Genomic DNA, 18,672 nt, shown 5'->3' on the forward strand with positions numbered 1-18,672 from the left:
GGCACGTGGACATGCTGGTCCTGGTTATGCACTGCTTGACAACTGAACCACGTCCCCAGACGTTTTCTTTTTTTTGTATTTTGAGACAGTATGTTGTGAAGTTTCTTAGGGCCTTACTCAGTCGCCAAGGCTGTCCTCAAAGTTTCAGTCTCCTGCCTCAGCCTCCCATGTCCCTGGGATCATAGGTGTGGGCCACCCCCAACCTTGAGTCACATTTTAAACAGGTGAAATAACCCATCCTAGCACACGCTGATAAAAATGGTAGTCATTATCCTCTCTCTCTCCCTCTCTCTCTCTCTCTCACGCACACCTTTGCAGTGCCCAATAAGTCACTGTGATGCCTCCAGGTTTGTCCTTCTGATTCACCAATGCCGTGGCGGTTGGCAAGTGTGTGTGTGTGTGTCTGCATAGGAATTTTAGGATTATTTTTATATATTTCTGTTAAAATGTAGCTGGAATTTTGGTAAGAATTGCCTTATAGCTATAGATTGATTGAGTACCGAGGACATTTTGACAGCATTAAGTCTCATCCACAAAAGCAGAGTACCTTCCCATTAATTTGTGACTTTTCTAATTTTTTCATTAATGATTTGGTTTTCAGTGTGTAAGTCTTTCATTTGATTGGTTAAATCTATTCCTAAGTATTTGTATTTATGTATTTATTTTTGGCTATCATAGCTGGAATCACATTTATGGGTTTTTTTTTTTGACGGGGGGTGGGGAATAGCTAGTTGTTAATGTTTGGTAATCAACTGATTTTTTGCACATTGTAATTTCTTTTTAGTCATGCATGACCTGTGGCATCTGACGTGGGATGGGATGTGCTGTGCCCTAATCTGCTCCCCAGCCCTTCCTCCTCTCCTTGACCTCGTGCCCTTCTGTCTGTCCTCTTGTCTGTCTGCTGTTTAAAGGAAGACTATGGACTTTGTACATTGGCTTTGCAACCTGCCACTTTCCTGCATTGGTTCACTACTTCTTGGAGTTTCTGTGTGCTCTGTGTGGCTTTCCACTCCAGACTGTCATCTGAGCATGAAGACAGGGAGGCTTTGCCCTGTCCTCGGGACTTTCCTTTCCTCCCCTGCCTCATGCCCGGCTAGGCCTGCCGGGAACATGAGAAACAGAAATGGCAAGTGGGTCTGCTTGTCTTGTTCCAGGTGCAGAGGAGAGCCTCCGACGACCCAGCCTCCAGCATCATGGGATTCATGCCTCGATTGTGTTAAGGACATTCTTTCTCTAGTTTTCAAATGGACAAATATTGAAACAATTTTATTGAGTGCCTTTTCTCTATATTTTGTTTAGAGATTTTTCCAGACTATTTCTGCAATTACTACATTCCTGTGTGTGGTCACTGAAGTTCCGGCAGCTGGCCACTGAGCTAATTGACGTCACCCTAAATCTAAGCATCCAGATAGGAAGAAGAACCCCAGGCTTTGCAGAGTGGTTCCCAGCTGGGCGCTCTTTCAGTGCACAGTGGGGCCCTCGGCACAGCCTTTATGCCCTCCGTCTCCTTTAGCAGACCCCAAGCGCCAGCCTTGGGGCTGGCCTACAACCTGTGGTCATTCCTCAGTATACATCTAGCCACAAATGCGCAACCCCTACCCATAATAGTATTTGGAAGCCCAGGGAAGACCTCTTTCCCCGGGGGATCCTCCTCTCCATAGCCTTCTTCTCAGGCCTTGCCCTGTCCCCTGCGCTCCACTCGCTGTCCCAGGCTTAGTGTGCTACAGGTGGTGTGTATCCAGATGCTTTCAAGGGGCAGGAGGTGACCAAAGGCCAGCCTCTGGGCCTGTCCCCTATGGCACTGCCAGCTGCCTCAAAACACCAAGATCTCATTCTGTTGAGAAGGAGGGATGCGCAGGGTGTGGCCGACCCACAGCTGCCCCTGGGCTGGGCCTGGGGTGAAGCAGAAGCTGCTCCCTCGGGGTTGACCTGCCTCTTCACTGAGCAGTGACGTCACTGTCACAGTTTAGATCCCAGTCCCTCCACTTTCCTTCTGACAGTCTTGACAACAGAGTGGTCTTCTGTGTAGGACAGGTCCCTGGAGCTCCCCGTGCCACAGGCCCGTTTTTGTGACATCACCGTATGTTAAGTGTTTGAGAAAAATATTTTTAAAAACAAGTGAAAGTACAACAAAAATTCACTTTTATGTGGAATGGCAGAAATTTCAGTGATGATCAGAGAACGTTTTGAAGGTATTTTCTCATCTTTTAATGACCAAACAGGAAAAAAAAAAACAACAACATTGAATTAATTATACAAATAAACATCTGAATACTCCAGGGTCAGACGTGCAGGACGGTCCTGTGCGGACGTCAGTATGGAGGCTTAGTCACGGAGTCACTTATGTTTATTCACCAAGGAAAGAACCGACTGCCTCTTAAACACATCTCCTTGGTAAATGCACGGCGGAAGAAGCACGAGTCCAGACAACACCCCGGAGTCTGGAAACGTCATATATTTTGCAATACGACAACCCGCTATTTGGAAAAATAAATTTGATGAGCTAAGAAAAATCTTGTTGGTTGGGACACTTAGCATATTTCTTAGTGAAAACCACAGAAGCAGAACACCCCCACCGCAGGGTACAATAATGTGAGAGGGACACCTGTCCTCTCACACTGTCTATGGCACGAGAGGGAACAGCCTTCCCACCACATTGCAGGGGACGCCCGAGTGTCCTAGCGCCCATAGCACTGGCCTTGCTCAGGGGCAGGGTGGCGTTCCCCAGGGCTCCTGGCCTCTCAGTGCTGTCCCCTGCTGCCGTCTCCACAGGAAGACGATGGACAGGTCTCAGTGGGGAGGAAAGCACCCACGTCCCGGGGACAGGGTGTCTGGAGCAGTTGGCACATTCAGGTGCAGATGTGTCTCCCGCCCGTTCTCCCTTGGTCTTTATTGATCTCAGCGCACCTGGGGACCTGTGTTCCACACTGTGGTTGCAGAACGGGACACTTTGCCACCTGTGACGAACCATTCTAGTCTAGGCACAGAGAGCTTCTCATCATTACTATAGTTAATATTATCAGCACTGTTTTAGTTGGCAAGTCACAGCTGTGTTCGAGTAAGGGCGTGAATGTGATGTTATGATATACGCATACGGTGCAGAGTGGTTAAATCAATCTAGTTAACATAGCCCTCACCTCATCTGTCATTTTTTAAAAACTGTAAATAACGTTGTTATGTATTTGCTAGTATATTATAGTTATACATAGTCTTGGGGTTTATTTTGACGTAATCATTGTGCAAGAAATATAATTTGCTGCACTTTATCTTTTTTACAGTGAGATTTACTCTTTTAGTCGTTTTGAAAAGAGATAAGAAGTGTTTCAAAAAATTAATGGGCCACCTAAGATAGAGGGGGTGGAGCAGAAGGTGCCTGGCAGGTCCCTCCTGGGTGGAGTCTTGTGCAGTTCACCTGGAAGATGCCCAAGATCTCCCTGTTCAAAGCCATGAAGCTAAGCTGTAGAGAAGGGCACTCTGTGGAGTGGAGCCCTCACCACGCGGCCAGCCAGGGCGCTCGCGGCGCCTCCCATCGACCCCTACTGCTCTCAGGGGTGGGACAGACCCTCCTGTGTGTCCCCAGCTCGCCACCTCCACTTCTGAAGACCCTCACGCTGCCCCCTCACGCTGCTCACATCCCTTCCTCCTTTATTTCTCCACTGTGTTCAGAATAAATTCCTCATATTTGACTCAAATGATTTGCTTCAGATTTTTTTCATTAGAAGCAAGTTGCAGATGAAAAATTTTATGTTCTGCAAATCCAGTCTTCCTCTTTCCCTCCCTCAGCACAGCCAGAGTTCCATGAATCCGGTTTGCATTCAGTCATATTTGCATGTTTTCTATATTCAAATACACTCTTAAATATCATAGTGTTTTTTGTTTGTTTGTTTGGATTTTTTGTTTTGTCTCCTAATTTTTTTTAATTAATTCAAATGACTGACTTCAAAACATTTCCTGGGCTAGGCATGGTGGTACACACCTATAATCTCAGAAGCTGGGGAGGCTGAGGCAGGAGGATCACAAATTCGAAGCCAGCCTCAGCAGTTTAGTGAGGGCTTAAGCAATTTAGCAAGACCCTGTATCAAAATAAAAGATGAAAAGGGCTGGGGATGTGGTTTGGTGGTTAAGTACTCCTGGGTTCAATCTCTCTCTCTCTCTCTCTCTCTCTCTCTCTCTCTCTCTCTCACACACACACACACACACACACACACACACACAAATTGTGTCCTACCGATGCATCTGTTCCAGGGCACTTATCATCTTTGAACACATTCATAATCTCTCATTCTTTAGTTACCTTCTGTCTCCTCCCAGCAGAGTGTAAGGGTACATTTTTCTCCATCTTATTCACTCACATGTCCTAAGTGCATGCCAGCCACAGAGAAGACGCTCGGCACTTGTTGTACTTGCACACTATTTGGGGATATTGTATTTTCTGCATGGTTCAGAATTCATTTATCCATTTTGTACCGAGGTTTATTTGAATGCTTTCTGATTTTTAATATTGTCAATAACATTTTATCCATAGAAATCTCCTGGGGGTATTTGCTTAGGCTGACCTCCAGATGGTGGGGACGGCACTGTGATCTTGACTAGGTGTTACCAGGTTCCCCTCTGTGAGGCTGATACATGGCATCACCAAAAGATTCTTTTCCCAGTCAACAAACGTAAAATGTCATCTCAGTTTTCTATGAATTTACCTTTTGCTGATCATTTCTTACTTAGTTTAACTGTTAAATATCTTGATTTATAAGTAAACTATATGTTTGTCATTTTTGAAAAAAATTTCAATTCCTTTACGTATTTTTGTGCCTCTGACCTCTGTGGTGTCCGTGTTTTTCTGGGCTCGGCTTTGTCATCTGCAGCCTCCCCACTGTTGCCCCCCTGCCGTCTAGGCAGAAGAGGGCAGCCACAAGCCCCACTTTGTGAAATCCTGTGGATCAGTTATTGCTTGTGTCTGTGTAATCGTGGGGTGTCGGGGACCTAATCCTGCTTTAATGGTGATTTGGGTCTTGAACTTGTCTTCTGTGCAGGTGGCATAAGCTCAGACTCCAGGCTTCCACATGACGCTGGACTGGAAGTACTCAGTCCTCTAAGGGTGACATGTTTACACTCAGGGGCTTGGCTTACAGGCAGGCAGTCACATGCAGGTCTCCTGGAACCCAGTCCATGCTCCCCCAACCTCTGGGGACTTCAGACCTCTGTGAGCCCCGCATGCCTGCCGCCAAGGCTGAGCCTGGCAGCTGTGTTAGTCGCATTCCATTTTTGTGACCAAAACACCAGACAAGAAAAACCTAGAGCAGGGAAGTTTATTTGGGTTCACGGTATCAGAGGTCCCAGCAGTCGATGGCTGACTCCCCTGCTCTGGGCCCCTGGTGAGGCAGCTCATCCCAGCAGAAAGGAAGCAGAGAGGGGAGAGAAGGGGCCCAGGAAGATGCACCCTCCAGGCCTGGGTGACCCCTCCTCCAGCCTCGCCCACCTGCCCGCAGCTACCACCTAGTTGGTCCTTTCCATCTAGGATGGGCTGCTTAGGTTAAGCTCCCACCATCCAGCCATTTCCCCTCTGCTGCCCCTGCATTAGCAAGAGCTTGGGGAGACACCTCACCTCCACACCATAACAACAGCCCGGCTTCACAGTGACAACAGCCAGACCATATGTGACAGTGGGACTATGACTCACAGCCAAGCCTCCATGACCCACACCAGACGGTTGGCCATGTCAGCCCTTCACTCAGAGTTCGTCACTGTGAGGGGGTCATCTGCCATCAGTGGCATTTGGCAGAAATCCAGAGCAGGCAGAGAGCAGAGCCTCGTAGCTCTGCCCGCAATGGCGGTGCTGGGCATGGAAAAGGGGGAAGCACCCTGGGAGGGACGCCCTGCCTCCCAACACCTGCCTCCTGAGTGGCAGGGGTCACCTGGCCTGCTTTGATGGGCCCTGAGCTTTGGCAAGGCCCCCTTCCGTCTGTATACTTGCCCCCAAGTTTATAAAGAAAAGCCAGGGGGAGAGCTAATTTAATGTATGAGGTTTAAGTTCTGTTTTAAAGTCTTAAAAGCTGCTGTTCCCATTGTGTATGGATGTATGGCCAGCATGCCCGCTTTGTGTGCTTTGGTTTGGGTCTTCAGGGTTTCTGTCTCTGTGTCCCCTCTTTTCCTCTCTCTCTCCACGAATCAACGGCTGCTTGCCTTCAAGCCTCTGCATTCCCACTTGTTGCCCCGGGCAGGTGGCGGGGGCCGTGACAGGACGCAGTTGTGCTGCAGAGCTATTTTCTCTTCCACTTCTTCCGCAGAGTCTCCCTGACCTCCTGGTTGCGGAGGGTGTAGATGAAGGGGTTGAGAACTGGGGTCACCACGGTGTTGAGGACGTGCACGGCTTTGGTCAGGTCCAAGGCGTCCTTGATGGAGGTGCGCACGTGGAGGAAGATGGTGGAGCCGTACCAGATGAGCACCACGGTGAGGTGTGAGGAGCAGGTGGAGAAGGCCTTGCTGCGGCCACTGGCCGAGGGGATGCTCAGGATGGTGCGGATGATGTAGATGTAGGAGACCAGGGTGATGAGGCAGGAGCTCAGAATGACCACGGCAGCAATCACAAAGGCCACCAGCTCCACCGCCTGCGTGCTGGTGCAGGCCAGGGCGATCCAGGGCGCAATGTCACAGAAGAAGTGGTTGATGGCTCTGGGGCCACAGAAGGACAGGCCGCTGATGAGGGCCGTGGGCAGTGCAATGGACAGGAAGCCACAGACCCAGGAGCCCAGGGCCAGTTGCACAGAGAGCAGGCCGCTCATGAAGGCCCCGTAGTGCAGGGGGTAGCAGATGGCGAGGTAGCGGTCGTAGGCCATGGCGGCCAGGAGGAAGTACTCCGTGCAGCCCAGCGAGAAGACCAGGTACATCTGCAGGAGGCAGCTGATGAAGGAGATGCTCTGGCTCCTCCCCAGCAGGATGGCCAGGGCTTTGGGCACTGCGGCCGTGGTGTACCAGACCTCCAGGAAGGACAGGTTGCTCAGGAAGAAGTACATGGGGGTGTGCAGCTGGCGGGAGGTGCTCACTAGCAGCAAGATGGCCACATTGCCGCTCACTGTGAGGATGTACATCACCAGGAAGAGCAGGAAGAGCGAGAGCTGCAGGGCCTGGGGCCCCGGGAAGCCCAGCAGCAGAAAGCCCCTGCCCTCCGTCTCATTGCCAGCATCCATGGCAGAGGACCTGCAGACCAGGAGGCAGAGGGCCACACAGCCTTGACCATCCCTTGGAAGGACTCACAGAGAAGCACTCATGAAAGCTGGTGTCTGCTGACCGCTGGCTTCACACTGGAGCCAGGCGTGGTGAACATGATAGTAAAGCACAGAGGAAAGCATCACTCCAGCCAACCAACAGCCCAGGAAACTCCACATCCACGAATCACACCCGTCTGGGCCTCCTCCGTGCTAGCTGAGCCCACCAGCACTCTGATACCCTGGAATGAAGGCACGGGTTCAGAAGGCAGCCCCCAGACATAAGTGCTGACCTTAATCACGCGTGGTAGGCTTGGCTTCTCAACTGATTCTCTAGGTTATAAGCTCCGTCCCCATAAAGAACTTTCAGAGGTCAAGTATAAGAATTCTGATCTGGATTTTTTCATATTTAAATTTATTAAGGCAATGCATTCTTCTCACAAAAAAGAAGCAAAAGTCCATATTGAACAAAGCACTTAACACAACGGGGACATCCTGACCCTCACGGGGAAGCGGGAGCAGGGAGCCGGTTAAGAACAGGATGTCATTCTGAGTGTCATTCTCATTCTCTAGTGCACCCTGGACACCACTTAACATGCATTGGTAAGCTGTTCCTGTCAGGCATGCAGGTGACCAGAGCCTGCACTTGGGGGCAGACTCCTGAGCAGAGACCACAGGATCGGGGTGGCTTCACTCCACGAGCTCTCTGGAGAACAGGAGCTTTCCGTCCCCAGTACCACCCTCCTCACCACCCCGTGCCACACTTCCTCCAGGAAACTAGAATTCCTTGCACATGTCCTGTGTCAACAAGCACATGAAGAACCCAGGCTGGGCGGGTTGATGCATCCACAGCATGGGTCTACCTAACGTCCGGCAGAAGGGGCCTCTGACCTCCTCCAGGCAGTGCTTCTCAGGCCTTAACAGGCACCTGAGGGTGGAGTCCAGGGCAGGTGTAGTTCATCCTCTGGGGGTGGGGGTGGTATCTGTGGGTCTGCACTTACCCAGCTTCTGGAAGTGGAAACTGGCTGGACCACACCTGAGGAATGGTCTAGCAGCCTTCTCCTTTATAAAACCATCCCATTGTACCTGGACTTGTACAGTTATTATAGACCAATTAAAGTCGGAGGCAAATACCCTGAAGCTGAGAGAGTGATGTGTTTTGCCCAGGTTTGCTTGGCTGGCGGAAGGGAGGGTACAGAGCATGTCACCCCCAGATATGCTCCTCTGGTGATAGGATTATTTTTGAGCTGAAGGCAGCTGGAAATAAATAGGAGCTATAAGGAAATCTCCCTGGCTGCTGGCTCCACCGGGACAGGGTGACCTGTCCCCAAGGTGATGACTGTCAGCCCAGGGACCCAGAGGAGCCCCGATGACGAGCCGTGCAGAAATGACCCTGGCCTTCAGCAGTTCCCACAGTCACCACCCCCAGAAGCTGGGCTTTCCCTCTGTCTGCCTCTACTCTGAACACTCACTCTTTGTAAGGACGCTGCCTGAGTCCACGTTTAGACCCCTCCTCTGAGCTACTCACCTAAGTGCTCCCACATGCGTGGATCTTTTTAATAGACTGAAGGGTGCTTTTCTTTTATAAATTTGTGTTTTCTCTAATTGGCAGGGCTCCAGCCAGTGAGTCTAAGATAAGTGGAGGGAAAAGATTTCTTTCATACCCACTGTAGTTAAAAAAAAAAAAAACCTAGATTATTAATTATCTTAATGAAGAGAAAATTGGTCTATATATCAAGGGTGACTCAGACAAGAAGAAATACAGAGAAAAGATACTCTTTAGCAAAATGTGCTACATAATGTCTTTCCCTAATTTCCCAAAGCTTACACGTTTCAGCCCTGTGTCATTCACAGGAAAAGTTAGTCTGCAACTGTAACGACTGCTTGCAGTTCGAGCACCGAGCACACAAGTTCTGTTCTCCTGGGAAACAGGAGCCCAGGAGCACCTGGACTGTAAACCCAGGCCAGCCTGTGGCAGAGCTGGGGCTCAGTACCCATGCCCCAAGCATGGGCCTCGGGGTGCAGATGAACTAGGAAGCCGAGCACAGGCAGAGGCACAGACCCTTCCCCATCCTCCCCTGTCCTCTTCTTCCTCCTCCTCCTCTGGTAACCCCAGGTGGCAGGTGCCTGCCTTGCTCCCAGAGGGAAGAGATGCTGCACAGAGAACAAGTGCCCGGCCATGTCCTCCTGTTCACCACCCTCAGATCACGTCCCCTTGTCCTCTAGGCACCTGGTGGTTGCCCACAAGCCCTCAGATCTCCAGCTCTGGGTCTGAATCCTGAGGACCCTGGGGCACAGCACAGACTCTTATAGACGAGGAACAAGCACAGGTGTAAAGAACCTGCCCAAGGTGGAGTGGTGCTCACCAGCCCTGGGGTCCCATGGCAGAGCACAGCTTTTAACACAGGAAGATTCGTTTGAAACTGTGATTACGTCATCTCTAAAAATCTATGTGTCTATCGCTCTATAGTTGAATGGGTTTTGAACTAATTCTAAGATGTTCTTGGCACATGACTGAAGAGTTTTTAAAAATCAGAGAAAGACATTGTTTGATTATTACTTTTGAATAAATTTTCATTGTATTTTTAAAATTAATTACCAGGGTTATTCATTTTATTAAAAAATGCATGATGATTTACTGACTAGATATGATATGTAATTTAAATACCCAGAAAGTTTAAATGAATAGAGATAATAACTGTTCTCATACACAAAGCAACGTGTCATTGAAAATGACTGCACTCAGGTTGTTTCTGCTGCAGGCAGACAGGAGGTCACTGGTGGCTGGCCACAGAGCTCAGCGTGTGGAGTGGAGTTGTGTGGAGTGTGCAGACAGAGGCCCTCCCACGACCCCGGGGCATGCAGCACCTTCCCACCCAGAGCCATTCCACACTCACCTGTCCCTGCTCTTCCCATCCATGGTTTTCTCCCCGACTTCGATCACCATCTCCCCTCCCTCCTGACTTAGATCACCCTCTTTCCTCTGGCCTCTCATTATTCCATGGGTGCTTTTCCTGGTATGCAGGATGCTTTGGCAGGATCTTCCTTGGTCCTCAGACCTCTCAGGCTGTTCCTTGTTCCTTTGGTCCTATCCTGCTGTGTCCCCTTACAGCCAACCTGCCTCCTGCTATCTTATGTTTTCTCCGCCTCGTGAGAATTCAGAGCCTCACATGGAAATGCTTTGCTGTTGAGTAATTAGATATGGGGAGCCCTGTGGGAGGAGGCTCCGTCTGTCCCTCGGGTACTTGGGGTCAGTTCACCAAGACATGGCCTTCTACTAAATCTTCCCAGATCAAGGCTTCAGAACCTTTCCCTTCACTTGAGAGAGAAATCTAAATGGCAAAGTTACCAAAGAAGGAAAAGGGTATTTCTCTGGCTATGTTAATCATTCATAAAATCTGAAAAACAGAGAGTAGTGTTTTTGTTTTGTTTTGTTTTTGTTTGTTTGTTTTTAGAATGAATAATACAAATTAAAGTGTAAAGGAAACCTAAGCACATCTCTAAATCAAAGGTGGAGGACTGGGCTTGACATGGGTAAGGCCCTGGGCTCTATCCCCTAAAATAAATCAGACAGGAAGTTTGAACTAACAGACAAATTAGTAATATTTCATGCCCAGATATTGTCCCAAAGCACCAACTATAATGTCCTCATTGTATTTTTATTAAATCTTTCAGTTTCATGGTGTTGAGACCTCCTACCACTGAAATAGAGTTGATTGTTCAACAGTGAAAAGAAAATTAGAACTTCATGTTACAAAACACTGTTGGTGGGATAAGAATTAAACTATCCTTGTTAGGAAGCAATTTTTTTAATAAAAATTATGGGGCAGTTGGCTCAGAGCTCAGAGCCACCCTCCCCACATTAAACGGTGCCAGATGGGTGGCATGTCTGGGAGCACCAACATTTCATGAATTTGTCAAACTCTAGTTCACAAGAATCAGGGTGTCAAGAATGGGAAATGGGAGTTTTCTCTACTGCCAGATTCGTTGTTGGTGCTGATTGCTCCAGGAATACAATTGCTACCTGCAGTGATGCCTCATGGTGCACGTCTGGAGGTTGCTATTCCTGCCCTCTCCGTAACCCTTTTAAGTTCTGGGTTCAGCCTAGGAGTCATCATGGTCTGTCTTACAGCCCCAGGCCTGGCTGCCCCATGCCTGGCCGCCCCACACCCAGTATCCTGTAGGAGCACAGACCCCATGATCTCAGAGTGCCCTTGCTCTCCGGAATCCACAAGGACCCACACCAGTCACTGTCCTTTGCCCACGATGTTGGTGGCACTTAGTATTGCTAGAACTTGAAAACTTTTTCTAATAACTATAGTGGAGTGTCTAATTTGGACTTTACTGTGGCTCTTCTTTTTCATTCCTGAATTTGATCAAATTTTAATGTTTCTTTGCCTTCTGGGTATTTTCTCTAAATTGCACATGTATGTGCTTTATTATCAATTCATTTGTGTTTTTAAATTATTTTATATTATCTATGAATCCTGCAAACTGATAGTTACACATTGTTAAACTATTGTCTGAGACTGTCTTTCAACATCATGTATTTATTGTTAAAAAACAAGTCCAATTCTTACTCGGTCACACTTACCAATATTTTCCTCCCAGGCTTTTGCTTTTGGGGTTTGTTTAAGCCGTTTCTTATGCCAACATATCTTTTGAATTCTTTTGGAGTTCTGACTAACAAATTTAGGAATTTTATGGGGTTTTTTTGAGTGATTTATACATGATATTGGGAGTCGTGTGAGGCAATCATGCAGCAGTAAATAGAATTTGTCCCACTGCAGCCCCAGTACTTCCCTGACCCTCCCCCATCCCTGCCCTTCCTCTGTCTACCAGGCTTCCTTCTGTCTGTAGTTATTTTTTAATGCATGCTTTATAGGTATACAAAAGGTGAAAGTCACAGTTTTCCCCCCATGCTCCTCTGATCTCCTTTTATTTTCAAGAGATTTCCCCATTCCCTTATTCTCCTATTTTTATCCAGCTTCTGCATATAATAGAAAACATTCCATCCTTGACTTTCTGGGTCTGGCTTCTTTCACTCAGCATGATGCTCTCCAGCTCCATCCATTTACCAGCAAATGCCAGAACTTTATTCTTCTTTGGGGCTGAGTATCTATACCACAAATTCTTTACCCAATTAGGGGCATGAAGAGATTGGAAAGAAGATTTTTGCCAGCTGCTCCTCTAGCAGAGTATTAATATCCACAACTTAGAAAGGAATAAAAAAACCCACCAAAAACAACAGCAGCAATAACCTCCACCAAAACCAAACAATTGAGTTAATACCTGGGCAAAGACCTAAAAAGACACTTCTCGAAAGAAGAAATACAAATGGCCAACAAATACATGAAACATGTTCACCATCCCTAGCCACCAGGAAATGCAGATCAAAAGTATGTTGAGGGCTGGGGCTGGGGCTAGTGTAAAGTGTGTGTGAGGCACTGGATTCCATCCTCAGCACCACATAAAAATAAATAAAGATTCTGTGTGTCCATTTACAACTTTAAAAATACTTTGAGATTCCATCTCACTCTAGTCAGAAAGGCAATTATTAGGAATGCAGATAATAATAAATGTTGCTGAGGACGTGGGGAAAAGTAAGTTCCCACCTTGTTGGCAGGACTGAAAATGAGTACGAATGATCTGAAAAGAAGTATGGAGATCCCTCAGAAAACTGGAAATGGAGACATCCGATGACCCAGCTGTCCCACTCCCTGGTGTTTATCCAAAAGAACTAAAGTCAGCTCCACAGGCACTTGGTGGTCATAGCCGCACAATTCACACCAGCCAAGTTACAGCGTCAGCCCAGGTGCCATCAACAGATGGATGCATGAGAAAATGTGGCACATCTACACAATGGAGTATTACTCAGCATGAGGAAGGACAAAGCTGATGTGCATGAAGGGAGAGAGGAAAAGAGCTCAGTGGCCGTGGGACTTAACACAGCCCACACGACAGACCCCCACCTCCAAGGACTGTGGGTCAGTGTCCCTCTCCACAAGAACTGAGCTGAGTTAAGGCAGCCAATGGGAAGAAAGTGGGCATGCAGATATAAATTAGTTGTTACATGCTTTAGAAGCTAATGGGCGTCTTAGGACATGATTGTCACCTACACGCAGCAAATAGGTAAGGAACTACTAAGAGTTACCCTAATGAGACCCAGAGGGAGCCCCCGCTCTGCAGGCTGGAGGAAAGGGCAGTGGGTTGGGCTCAGTCTGGGGGCGGGGGGGGGTGAAGGCCTGGCCTCCTGGGCTTGGGGTGTGAGCAGTGATCTCAGTGCAGCCAGGAGCGCCTCGGGAGCAGCCGGGGCAGTCACACAGGCATGCTCGCTACGGCTTTAAAGACTTGACCCTCCTGGACAAGTGCCTGAGACCAAGGCCACTAAGCACAGCTCTCCTGCCCCAGAACTGGGAGCCTGACAGTGGGAGCACACTTTGCATGTGGAGGACGGCCTCGGGGCCACAGTGAGTTGAGGGGCAGAGGGGAGGGTGGGACTTGGAGCCGGGCTCCGCTCTCACGTGGGAAGTTCCCGTGGACCCTCCTGGGCACGGGAAGCGTTTCCAGGAAGCGCAGGCTCCAAGGGAGCAACGGCGGCCCTCCTGTCCTGCGCCCTCACTTCTCTCCTCCATCCTGTCTGTCCCTCACCTGCTCTTCCTGCCCAGAGTGGGAGTTTACTTTAACATTGTATATGAACAGTAGAGAGGTGTCTGTACCTGGCCCTACCCCAGCTCTGTGGGCGCAGCAGACCCCCGGGGACGCAGGGCTGTTCCATGCCCCGGTTCTGTAGGGCTGGATGGGACAGCTGCACGTTTGCCCCGTCGCGTGGAGCTTCCCTGGACCCATTAGTGTCTTGGCACAGTGGGGCACAGCCTTGCTGTGCCGTGTCCTCTGTGAAGCAGAACCCACAGAGGCTTCAGCAGGCTTTCCAGCACTCACTTCCTACGTGGCCATGAGGAGTGTGGTTCAAGCAATCAAAGTGAGCTCCAGGGTGGAGACTTGCCATCGAAGCCTAATGTGGTGTGGGAAGACTCCAGAGGCTTTGCTGCCCGCTCTAGAACCTGGAAGCACAGGGAGGTGACATGAGGGAAGCTGGCTGGCTGGGAACCTGCCCCCAGTGCTGCTCCAAGCTTGGCATTCGCCAGAGGAGAGAGGAGAGTGTGGGGTTGAGCTGCAAACTGAGTCAGGCTCCCCACTGCTGCCCGTGCTGGGGCCAGTGCTGCCTTCCCGCAGCAAGCACACTGAGTGTGCAAGGTAGCCAGAGGTTTCCTTTGCGGATGGGTCTTTCAACTTTAAAGTTGGAAGAGAAATGCATTCTTGGAGAATTTAAGTAAACAATGTCATTACTATTGAAACTGAAAGGACTTGTTTCTCTTGATAGGAAGACTATGAAAGCCTAGGCTGATTTTCAGAGCACACCTTCTGGAGAGCAGTGTGGAAAAGTGTGTGCATGTGTACCTGTGTGCACCTGTGTGCACCGGTGTGCATGCTTGTGTGTGCACATGTGTGAATGTTTGTGTGCATGTGTGTATGTGTGTGTGCATATGTGCATGTGCTTCTGTGCATACTTGTGTGTACACATGTGTGCTTATGTACATGTGTGTGCTTGTGTGTCCACAGGTGTGCATGCATGTGTGTTTGCGTGTGCTTGTGTGTGTGCATGTGTATATGTGTGTGCACAGGTTTGCATGCATGCGTGTATGTGCACTGTGCCTGTGTGTGTTTGGGTGTGGGGTAGTATTGTCTGTAGTTCTGGGTGTCTTGGTTGCTGTTTCAATACAGCTTCTCACCTTCTAGCCTCTTAAAAGCACCTCATATGAGCCAGGTGCCATGTCATCCCAGCTGCTCTGGAGGCTAAGGCAGGAGGATGGCAAGTCTGAGTTCAGCCTGGTAACTTAGCGAGACCCTGGCTCAGTGATAGAGCAACCTGGGCTCAATCCCTAGTTCCACACCAATCAAACAAGAGCCCCATCACATTTAAGTTTACTTTCTCATTCTTTGATTTACATTATTCTCATCTGGTTCTCACTAAAAATAAAATAAATTTGATGCCCAATTTTACCAATTGCTCTTTCCTCCACCACCTATTTAGTTTTCTCCTATTGATTCATTATCCTTGAAAACAAACGTGAACCAAGAGCATTTGAGCAGAGGGCCTTGGGGCTGGGGATGTAGCTTGCGAAGCCCTGGGTGTGATCCCAGCACCAGAACAAGAACACACGAGAGAAAGCCATCTTGTAGCATCCTGCTGGAAGTCCAGGTAAGTCCAAGGGAGCGAGAGAAAGCCCCACACTGTTGAGTGCTTTGTGGCTCATTTTATTATGTGCACGTTTTTAACATCAAAGTATGACTAATCCTCACCAACACCCTAATTTGTTAAAACAAAACAACTTCAAAGCATTTTTTTTTGCATAGTGGAAATAGAATTATTAACATTTTGGTTTTTAAAATGTTACTATTCCAAATAACATCCTAATATTACACTACAGAACTTCTCATTTAAAATGTTCATTTTGTTTTATTGTGAAAGCAGGGGTTTGATTCTTGGCTGTGAGTGAAACTGCGCTGCTCAGATTGCACACTTGTCTAAGGTGAGGAGTGACCACACTGGCACTGGCGGGTGCAGAAGCCAGATAAAGAACAGAGAAGACGGACGCATGCCTGTAATCCCAGAGGCTCAGGAGGCTGAGGCAGGAGGATCACGAGTTCAAAGCCAGCCTCAGGAAAAGCGAGGCATTAAGCAACTCGGTGAGACCCTGTCTCTAAATAAAATACAAAATAAGGCTGTGGGTGTGGCTCAGTGGTGGAGTGTCCCTGAGTTCAATTCCTGGTTACCCACACCCTCCCCCTGCCAAAAAAAAAAAAGAACAGGTGAGACTCTGAGCTGTCTCTCCAGGTGGAGAGGAAGAACAGAGGCTAGGGATGGATAAGCCTTCTGGGTCGGCGTCCTCCATGGATGGAGAGTGCCCCACCATCCTGGAGAACTAGGAGAGCATGTCCCTCATCTCAGCTGGATGAGCCTTGCCAACACAGACCAGGCCAACCAGGACAGCAGTTAGGAACCCCATTCTGAACAGCGGCACTGCTGAAGCTGTCTATCTGGGGTGAACGGCAGTGTTGGGGACAGGCACCTGTCAGAAGGCCCAGGAGCAGGACAAGGCTGGGGAAGCCTTGGGTGGGAGGAGTCCAGGAGCCTGGAGGGCAAAGTCCACTTCTCTGGCATCAGGGTACATGGAAGCAGCCTCTGACATTGAGAAAACGTGTCCCTGAGGCAATGCTAAAGCAGAATCCAGGGCTCTGGGTGAAGGATGATGGAGGGGCAAGAACAGGTACAGGCCTCCCTAGCCTGGATGTGTGAGTGGCCTCTGGTAGAGGCCCCTGGTCCTGGTGGCAGCACGCCTGCTGCTCTACTGGGTGCAGAGAACATGTCTAACACGAGCTGGTCCTGGTGCTAATCACATCAGGCCTAGAATGTTATGATCGTCACCTGGCTTAGTCTTAGGAGTTGCTGTTGTCATGAAAAATGTCACTGTGTTTTTGAAAACCATTTTTTTTTCAAAATAATTTGTATGGATTTCTAGTTTTTTTTTTTAACTATGCTAATATCCACATTAAAGAAGCAAAATAGACACTGAAATAGCACTTTCACCAAAGAATTACACTATTTAACGAAAGTATGGGGGGGAGGAATCAAGGTCCTTCAAAATAAAAGAGAAGTGGATAATAAATGTAAGATCACTTTACAACAAGGAAGATTTCACATTTTAACTTACTTTTTAAAAATTTCTCGTGCATTGCAGTTTTGCATGACATTGGAGTTCATTTTGACATATTCATAAATGCACATGACACAGTTTTCTGCATTTCAGTCCCAGTACTAGCCCCTTCCCTCTCCTCCACCCTAACCCCATCCCTCCTCTATCTACAGGTCTTTCTTCTATTTATTTATTTAAATTGGTGCATCATAGTTATGTACAAGATGGGGATGCATGTGGTACGCCCATACATGTGCAGGGAGAATCTGGTCGGCGTTACTTCCCGGTTCCTGGTTTTGTTTCCTTAGCTCAGGGGTTGTGTTGAGGAAGCTGGTGCTGTGCCAACGTGTTGGAGCGTTAGGTCTCGGTTTGTCTCTAGCAGCTTCTCTTTGAGTTGATTTTCATGCAGGGTGAGAGGCAGGGATCGAGTTTCATTCTTGCTCATGTGGGTATCCAGTTTTCCCAGCCCTACTGTCCTTTCTCCACATTATGCTTTGGGGACCTTTGGAGAGTGTCATGTGGTGGTATCTATGTAGGTTTGGCCTTGTGCCTTCTATTCTATTCCATTGGTCTTCCTGTCTGTTTTGGTGCCAATCCCCACATTTTATTCTCAGTTTCATTAATTTGGGCTGTGATGATGTTTTCCTGTCTTCTCCATGTTTGAAACTAGTTTGTTCCTGCTTTTCTGGGCCCTGATGTGCAGCTTTAGGTTGCTTACTTGGGATCTTGCTGTTTTTAACACAGGCACTTGACGCTGTAAGCTTTCCTCTAAGAACCACCCTCAGAGTGTCCCAGAGGCTCAGGTATGTTGTATCACTATTCTAGTTTGAGTCTAGGAATTTTTAAATTTAATTTCTCAATGTCCTTCAAAAAGAAAAGAAGTGAACAATAAATAACAGCATCACTTAATAATAATGAATATTTCCTTTTTTAGTTTATTTTTATTTTACTCTTCCTCTTTCTCAGATGTCAAGATTCTACTGAATTGACTGCTACATTTCTCAAGATATGAAATGGCTAACAATAGAAAGACCTTCCTGTCTTTCTTTCCTCCTTCCTTCTTCCCTCCCTCCTTCCTGTCTTCCTTCCTCCTTCCCTCCCTCCTTCCTTCCTCACTCCTCTCCTTTCCTCTTTTACTTTTGTGGTGCTGGCGATTGAACCAGGCAGGGCCTTGCACGTGCTGTCCAAGTGCTCCACCACTGGGCCACACCCCAGCCCAACATTTCTTTAGGATCCTGCTTGAAACCAACAGCTTCAGCCAACTGCTGGTCTTGATTTAGGTCAAATTAGCAACTATTTAAAAGACTGCAGTGCACAAGAAGCAGAAGTTTTATTCAAGACTTCTCAACCACACAAAAATTTAAACAAGGAGGATGCTATTTATATAAAAAGGTATTACCCTGTTACAATTACAATTATGTCGCCAAACCTGCAATTATCAGTGGGAAAAATTACCCCAAAATCATTTCGTATTATCAGAGAAGAATCTGTAATTCTTATGTTTTTTTGCAATCAACTTGAGTCCCGGTATATTGCAGATTTTTGTTGTCTGACTCATGGGTCCACTAGATATGTGAATACCTTGGCATTTTGAAGCTTTCTCCCTCACTATGATCACCTCTGCTCTTCTCAGAAATTAAGGAGCAAGTGACGTTCTAGCTGATGTGTTGCTTTACCTACTTTTTTCTTAACACTGGCTCCTGACTCAAGTT

The 18,672-nt window shown here is 48.0% G+C and overlaps 1 protein-coding gene across 1 annotated transcript; it reads right to left on the minus strand.

The window, feature by feature from the left end:
* Positions 1 to 6,257: 6,257 nt before the first annotated feature.
* On the minus strand, positions 6,258 to 7,184 carry LOC107160366 (olfactory receptor 6F1). Its single transcript, XM_015507044.1, has one exon. The coding sequence runs from the start codon at positions 7,182 to 7,184 to the stop codon at positions 6,258 to 6,260; it is 927 nt and encodes a 308-aa protein (XP_015362530.1).
* Between the last annotated feature and the right edge of the window lie 11,488 nt (positions 7,185 to 18,672).

Source organism: Marmota marmota, unplaced genomic scaffold (assembly GCF_001458135.2).
Source record: "Marmota marmota marmota unplaced genomic scaffold, marMar, whole genome shotgun sequence".
In the NCBI taxonomy this organism is placed as follows: domain Eukaryota; kingdom Metazoa; phylum Chordata; class Mammalia; order Rodentia; family Sciuridae; genus Marmota; species Marmota marmota.

Bases quoted from the DNA above. Each gene is read 5' to 3' on its own strand.
- LOC107160366 (XM_015507044.1), bottom strand. From the start codon at position 7,184: ATGGATGCTGGCAATGAGACGGAGGGCAGGGGCTTTCTGCTGCTGGGC.